This window comes from Indicator indicator (genome assembly GCF_027791375.1).
Source record: "Indicator indicator isolate 239-I01 chromosome Z unlocalized genomic scaffold, UM_Iind_1.1 iindZ_random_scaffold_80, whole genome shotgun sequence".
In the NCBI taxonomy this organism is placed as follows: domain Eukaryota; kingdom Metazoa; phylum Chordata; class Aves; order Piciformes; family Indicatoridae; genus Indicator; species Indicator indicator.
In genome coordinates this window covers 116,307-124,253 of record NW_026539146.1, presented here as the reverse complement: position 1 = coordinate 124,253, position 7,947 = coordinate 116,307, and the positions used below count along the sequence as shown (strand labels likewise).

The 7,947-nt window shown below is 52.0% G+C and overlaps 1 protein-coding gene across 1 annotated transcript; it reads left to right on the top strand.

Moving 5' to 3' along the window:
- The first annotated feature begins 263 nt into the window (after positions 1 to 263).
- SLC25A51 (solute carrier family 25 member 51) lies at positions 264 to 6,486 on the top strand. Its single transcript, XM_054398345.1, has 2 exons — positions 264 to 295; positions 3,917 to 6,486. Exon 2 carries the CDS (start codon positions 3,956 to 3,958, stop codon positions 4,817 to 4,819), a length of 864 nt encoding a protein of 287 aa, XP_054254320.1. The 5' UTR covers positions 264 to 295; positions 3,917 to 3,955; the 3' UTR covers positions 4,820 to 6,486.
- The last annotated feature ends 1,461 nt before the right edge of the window (positions 6,487 to 7,947 follow it).

Here is a 7,947-nt window from a genome sequence, read left to right as displayed (position 1 = left end):
CGCGGCCTGCGGCCACCTCCCTGGCGGCGGGAAGTGAGGCGGTGTTGTAGGCCCGGCACTGGCGGGCCCCGCGTCGCTAGCCGCAGCCTCTCCGTGCGGCCGTGCCGCGTCCCTGACCAGCGCTCGGCTCTTTGCTTTTAGGTCGCCCGGTGCCGCGCCGCGGCGGGGCTGCAGTCGCTCCCCAGCGTTCTCGGCACGCCGGCTCTCCGCAGCCCTGCTAGTGCCGTCGGAAGCACTGGGATTCGCGGATTTGTCCGAGCGGCCGCACCGCGGGAAGTCCCGCGCCGAGAATGCGGTGAGTCGGGGAGGGCTCAGTGGGCCATGTGGCCTGGCGGTGACCACGGGCCGGTAGGCCCTCCTATATTGGTGGTGTGTGTGCCACAGCGCTGTGCGGTCGGCTGGAGAAAGCAGGGAGCCGGGAACCTTTCCGTGCTGACTGACACAGGCCTCCGCCTCGGGGCCGGCTATGGTGCGTGAATGGCTCTCGGTTGTCCCAGAGTGATCTGGGACAGCGGTGAGACCCGCAGGACTTGCTGGGCAGCACAGTGGCTCAGCAGCAGGAAAGACGGCAGTAGGCATGGCCATTGCTCACAGTGGCAGAGAGATGCAGTACAGTGCTGTTCCCTGCAGCTCTTCTCTTCATTATTTCCCTTGTTTTCCAGACCTAGGGGGTTGTGTGGCAGCATGCTGAAGGCCATGGTCTTTTAGCAGGTAAATGGGTTGAGGTCCTTCTCAAGGAGCACAAGAGATGCACACCATAGGATGGTGACAGTGGCAGGCACCTGAGATACAGACCTGGAATCAAGGAAATTGATGTTGGAAAGGATCACCTGTGCTTCAGGCTCAGAATCTGCTGAAATCAGCTCCTGGAGACGGGGAAGCTGCTGTGCCCAAACGAGGTGTTGCAGCCTTGGGAGTGCAGTGTGCAGGCAGTGCCCTGGATCCAAAACTTATGCTATTTTACATTAAATTCTAACAAAGCAGCTGCTGTGCTCTGGTACCTGTGGGTGGCACAGGCCTCACAAAGCCTGTCTGAAAGTGAGGGCTCTCACAAAGATCAAAGGTCAAAGGTCTTTGGAGTCACTCCCTTCACAGTGTTTTCTCTCGTGAGACTTCACATGGTGTAGGTTGAGTGAGTATAGCACCTGTCTCAGACCTTGAGTCTGAGATGTGGCCTTCATAGTGTGTGCAAGTAGAATGACAGTGATCTGAATAATACCTAACCTGGTGCCTCTGTGAAGTTGTGCAGAAGGCACCCAGCTTGACTCCCTGTCCCTGGTGACCCTTCTGGTACTGACAGAAACAGCCTTCATTTTTTAGATGGCGTTTTTGCTTGCCAGGCCTTAATGCAGGGGAGAAAGCCAATCCAGGCAGATCTGTGTTTTGTTTTCAAGATGAGTGCTATGCTTGGTCACAGTCATCTTGTGGTGACCTGCAGCAGTCCAGGTGGTCCCTCTGCAGCCTCTGCTATGTGTTGCCCACATGGCATGCTGAGAGAGGCTGCAGGCAGGAGTATTGGCCCCAGACACCATCTGGAAATCACTGAGATTTCGTATTGCTGGTGGGGAGTATTGAAGACGAACCAGTGCCCAGACCCCTGACCAGGAGGACTATAATGGCACCAGCGAAATACTGGAGTGCTCTTGGGTTGGTGGCAGAGGAGCGGCAGACGAGCAGCAGAGGGCTTCTGGTCACCTTTAGACCAGGCAGCTGTGGGAGACACCCTGCTCTCCTGGCAATGTGTCATGGATGATACCACCCTTGTAAGTGCTGCCTCATCTCCTTCCTTGCTGGCCCAGGCTGATGATGTTGCCTGGCTACAGAAGGTGCTTGTGGAAGTGGCAGCTGTGGGCAGTGTGTTTGCACAGCACAGGATCAGGCCAAGGAGAGCCGTGATCATGACCAGCCTCATGTGGCTATTCCTGACCTAGCCCAGGCTGTGCTGTGCTGGCCTTGGTGCAGCTGTAAACCCAGCTTTTGATCCCTGCTGGATAAGCAACCCCATTTCAGATGGTGAACAAGTGCTGCCTGGCAGTGACTGTTTCAGTACTCCTCTGCTTTATTTGGTAGGACCCTCTCTGTTTACATGTCATTGAATCACAGAATGGTTTGGGTTGGAAGGGACCTCCAAAGGTCATCCAGTCCAACTCCCTTGCAGTCAGCAGGGACATCCTCCACTAGATCAGGTTGCCCAGAGCCCTGGTGAGCCTGACCTTGAATATTTCCACGCCTGGGGCCTCAGCCACCTACCTGGGTGGCCTGTTGCAGTGTTCCACTACTCTCATGGTAAAGAACTTCCTCCTAACATCCACCCTAAATCTCTTCTTAATTTCAAATCACTGCCCCTTGTCCTGTCACTGCAGTGCTCCAGCCCTCTGATCATTTTTGTGGCCCCATTTTTGGACCTGCTCCAGCAGGTCCATGTCCTTCCTATGTTGAGGGCTGTAATGAAATGTATATATTTTACTATTTAATATTTTGGGCAGAGGTATCTTCAAACACTGCTGTAACTTATTTACAAAGTATATTTACAGGTTATGGTCTTGGTTGTGAGTGATACATTTCACATATGAAGACAGTTAAACGATTTAAGCACAGATCTAAGAATTTCCAATACAGCAATTCAAATTGGAAATAAAGGTGCTGCAGTCTGTGGTTTTCCACAAGTGGGATTCTGCGGCAGATTAGCCAGGGACTCAAGACTTGCTCCTCTGTCTGGTATCTTCCCAGATGCTGTGACTACAATTCAAGCAGTCCTTGGCTCAGACAGGGCTAGGGGCCCTTCTCCTCTCACGCCTAGTTCATGGTCTGGAGCTTGCCCTTGTCTTGGAGAGGGCTAAGAGCCTCTCTCCTCTCGTGCCCAGTACATGATCTGGAGCTTGCCCTTGGCTTGGAGAGGGCTAAGAGCCTCTCTGTTGTGTGCTCCGTCAATGGGCTGTAGCCTTTCCGTGGCTCTTCTAAGATTCAGTTCTCTTGGAGCTTTCCCCTTTCTGCCTTGGTCCAGGTGCAAGGCCCAGGTGTAGTTGGTCTGCTGGTGCAGACTCTTCAGCTACTGCTCTGGCAACATTTGGCTCTTGCTGCTGTCTGGTGAGAACAAGGCAAGTTGCCTAACTTCTTGTCTGGTTTAAATACTGTCCCAAGATAATTAATGCCCTTTGGTAACAGAGAAACCTGATAGATGAACATATGGGATGGGGCATATCTGAACACTGCCAGGGGTACACACAGTTCACAGGTGTCTTACAAAGTTAATTACAGGTGCTACACATTTGCCTGGACCATCTGGACCCCAGGAACTGTCCAGGTTTGCACATTCACAGGTGCTTATCCCATTGTCTGGGTTAGGGCGTGTTTTGGGGTTTGACCCTTCAGGACAAGGGCTCCAGAGCTGGACACAGCATTGCACGTGAGGCCTCACCAGAGCAGAGGGGCAGAATCCCCTTTCTTCATTGCTTTGGATGCAGCCTGGGATGCAGCTGGCCAGGCATTGCAGTGCTGCTCATGTATTTCATTTGGTTTGTCTTTTTCTTAGGCTTTCTGCTGTCCCTACTCCTCTGTGGCAGTGATGTTTCATCTGAGAGCAGAGTCTGTGCTGTTTGAGTTCTTTGGCAGAGTGAGCAGGAAAGTCACTGTGTGGGCTTCCTCATGTCAGCTCTCATGTGGTACCTGAGAACTTCATATCACTTTTCGTGTCTCTGAGGCTTGAGTAGAAAACAGCCATATCCATCTGCTGTGGCATTTGTCACACCTCAGACTGTGTGGGCTTTTCTGTGCCATGTGTGATGGCTGGACTCTGATCTTGGAGCTCTTCTCCACCCAGAACACTTCTGTGTAGAGTGCCAGGTGCTGCTGGAATGTGGGACAGGCTACAGGTCACCTCCTGCTGCTCACGGTAGTTGTTTTCTCTCTGCTCTAGGCAATTGGAGCTGAGATACAGTGCAGAAGGAAATCCAGTATGATGGATCCAGAAGAGGGCTCCAAGGAGCACCTCAGCAGTGACACAGCTGCTGCCTCTGGCAAGCATTACCTCTGTGGCTACTGCGCAGCCTTCACCAACATCGCTGTCACCTTCCCCATCCAGAAGGTGCTCTTCCGGCAGCAGCTCTACGGCCTAAGGACGAAGGACGCGGTGCAGCAGCTGCAGAAGGATGGGATACGGAATCTCTACCGTGGCATTCTGCCCCCCCTGATGCAGAAGACCACCACCCTGGCCCTCATGTTCGGCCTGTACGAGGACTTCTCCTGCCTGCTCCACAGCCACACAAGCGCCCCCGAGCTGCTGACGCGCAGCATGGCGGCAGTGCTGGCCGGGACCACTGAGGCCCTGCTGACTCCGTTCGAGCGGGTGCAGACCCTGCTGCAAGACTACAAGCACCACGACAAGTTCACAAACACTTACCAGGCTTTTAAGGTGCTGAAGGCCTATGGGGTGCGGGAGTACTACCGGGGATTGGTGCCCATCCTGCTCCGAAACGGGCCCAGCAATGTGCTCTTCTTCGGCCTGCGGGGACCCATCAAGCAGTGCCTGCCAGAGGCCACCTCCTACAGTGCTCATTTGGTGAATGACTTCATCTGCGGGGGCCTCTTGGGCGCCATGCTGGGGTTCCTGTTCTTCCCAGTGAACGTCGTCAAGACTCGCATGCAGGCTCAGATTGGGGGCGAGTTCCAGTCCTTCTCCAAGGTGTTCCTGAAGATCTGGCTGGAGCGTGACCGGAAGCTGATCCACCTCTTCAGGGGAGCCCACCTGAACTACCACCGCTCCCTGCTGTCCTGGGGCATAATCAATGCCACCTATGAGTTCCTGCTGAAGCTGCTGTGAGCACCACTGCCTGCTGCAGCTCTGCTGCTTATTGGGGATTGGCACGTGTGGTGCCACTGCGAGCCAGGGAGCAGTGCTTGATGCTGCCACAGGCAACTGGCCTTTGGTACTTGGGGTGACTGGTGATGCACCCAAACCTTGGTGCAATTCATATGAACACTTAGAGGTATTTATTTCTGGCAGGTGAGTTTGCCCATCACGGAGCTACTAGGCAAGTACAAGGCTTAAAAACAAAAAAGACTTTTCTTGATCCAGCAGCTGATTCTGTATCACACCCAAAATCTCTCAGTGCTCCATGATGGAATGTGCTCCTCTGCCCACATTGTAGAACATGAAAATCAAGGAGGGGCAATTACCTTGCCTCACAAACTTCAAAATGGTGATTTAAGAACTGCATTTCCACTGTTTTAGGGTCCTAAGTAATCCTTACTGTTTAAAGCCAAAAGGATGTATCCAGATGGGGATGACTGAAGTTTAGAACTTCAAGCTTACGCTAAGCCTACACAGACTCTTCTGCCAGCTGCCCTGGTGCTGGCTGTAAGGTGATTGTTTCATTCAGCAGTGTGAGGGTGGCCACTGAGAGCTCGGGAGTTGCAGTGTGAGCTGGCTGCAGCTCACCTGGAATCTCTGAGTGTGCACTGTGTGCCTTCATGTGAAAAGGGAAGAGCTGAAGTGAATTTACTAAAGCTTTAAAGTGTCCTTCCTTGTTAAAAACCCTTCTGCTTGTGAACATGGAGTTTGTTTTGCTTTTTTATTTGGATTTTTTTTTTGCATTGCTGTTTTTTCTGTTGCTCTCAGCTGTGGGGTCAAGAAGAAAATGGCCCTTAAATAGTTCAGCTTCTGCAGCTGCAAAGGTAGCTCACAAACACAGCTCTCCTGTGCTGAGGGGTCTTTGCAAACACTTCTGTTTCATTTTGGCTGTGGAATCATGGATCACAGTGAGATATTTTAACCTGGGACTTACTCTGCCTGCTCAATGTGTGCTCCACAGTCCCCTCAGATGGGGCTGCACAGTAGCACTGACCAGGGGGTTTCTGTGTATTTCCCACTTTATTGGAGGTCTGTGAGGGTAGCAGAGACAAAGGTGACCTCAGAGGCAGCTGGGCAGAACAGATGCAGCCTTTGAAGGTATATTTAAGGACATCTGTAGGTGAGTTTTAAAAAGCCTTAGAGAAATAGGAAGTGGTGTGTGTCCTACAGACCTGGGAGTTGAGGGATGTGAGACTTCAGGCCTTAGGGAGAGGAGCAGAAGAGCAAGCATGACCATAAACTAGGAGAGGGTCTTAACAAAACAGCATGTGCTTTCCTGGGGGACTTTGTTTCATGAAACTATATATGCAAAACAAAATACTTTGTATGATGGGGCAGGAAAGCTTCCAGAAATTGGTCTGAAGTGGGTCTTTTCCCAAGTTCTGGAGGAGCTGTTACTGCTCTTATTTTGAGTTTTCCACTTGCTAAACTCTCCTCAGATACTGACTCTGATCAGTGCATTACAAGCACAGTCCCTACTTTCTCAGCCAAGACCAGCCAGGCACAAGTGAGCTTTCCTGTATCTGATTGTTGTGATGATCTGCATTGAAATAAAACGTTTGCTTGTGTTTGTTACTGGCAGAATGTGATTTTTATCAGTGAAATGTTTTTTGTAATCACTCCTCGATGGAATAAAAACCGAAATTGCATCCTGTCTCTCCCTGGAGGGTGTTACAGACTTCTCTGTGTTAGGAAACTTGGGGTGGGAAGGGTCACAGCTGAAGCTAAGCCTTCCACTCACTGGTGATTGGCTTTGCTGTAGCAGACTGGTAACAAGCAGCCCTGGAATGCTGCTGTCCCCATTGGGGGTGTGCTGCAGGATCAGCTTTGCCTTGCCACTACTGACAGCTGTGCGGTGCTGCAGCTGTACAAATTGTAGATGTGCTGCATGTGGGAGGTGCGATTCTTGTGACTGGGAAGAGAGGCACCAGTGAGCCTTGGCACATGAGCTGTGTGGGAGAAGGGGATGTGGTGCTGGGGCAGGGGGAAGAGAGCACAGAAGGAGTTGTGATGCTTCTGCTCATTAGAGCACTGTTCAGGACAATTTCAAGATTGTTTTTGTCTTAAACTGACTGTGACCAGGCCACCTCTGTGCCATGCTTGCTGCAGGTGCAGTGTGGGAACTGAAGCAATGCTGAGCAAGGATCAGGGGGAAGAGAGCTCCCAGCCAGGTACCAGTTAACTCCGGTTTTGTGCTCTGCATGCAGGGCTGGGTTACTGCAGGCTTCTGGGAAGAGAAAGTGTGCAGGGAAATGACCCTGGCCTGCCTTATCTCCTTGAGGGTGTGTCCTGTTCAGGGGCAGCTTGGGAGCCCCAGGCCCTGGTTTGCTGATCTCACAGAATCTCAGCCTGCTGGGACTAAACCAGGATATGGTGGTCAGGACAGCCAAAGGGACCCAGCCTGAACTGCTGCCTGCTCTAAACGCTTGCAGCCAGAGTGAGGCTGGTGTGGATTAGAATTCTAATTGCTGCTGCTGCCTACAGCAGGTGCTCTTCTTGGGGGGACTACAGCTTCCATTTCCAGCTGCAGAAACAGGGGAATTCAGCACAGCCAGAACAGGATCAGCTGCCTGGAGGTAGCCACTGAAACAGCCTTAGGTAGTAACTGCTTTGGGCAAGGGCAGGCAGTGCCACATAGTCACTGCTGAGTTTCTGAGGCATTACTTCTGTTCCAAAGACCTTTTGCTTGTGTTTTGTGCTAATCAGGTAATCAAACTCTTTTAACTGTGTGTGGTGAGGAAAGAACACTCAAGGAAAGTGAACTAATAGGAGGGGAGCACCTCTCAGCAGTTCTGAAATGATGTGGCTGGAAAAGGCAAGAGCTGCGAAAGAGTCACAGAATGTCTTGGGTTAGAAGGGACCTCCAAAGCTCATCCAGGCCAACTCCTCTGCACTTAGCAGGGACATCCTCCACTAGATCAGGTTGCCCAAAGCCCTGTCCAGCCTCACCTTGGATATTTCCAGGGATGGGACCTCAACCATCTCCCTGGACAACCTGTTGCAGTGCTCCATCATCCTCATGGTGCAGAAGTGGTTCCTCACATCCAATCTAAATCTGTTCTGCTCCAGTTTGAAGCCATTGCACCTGGGCCTGTCCC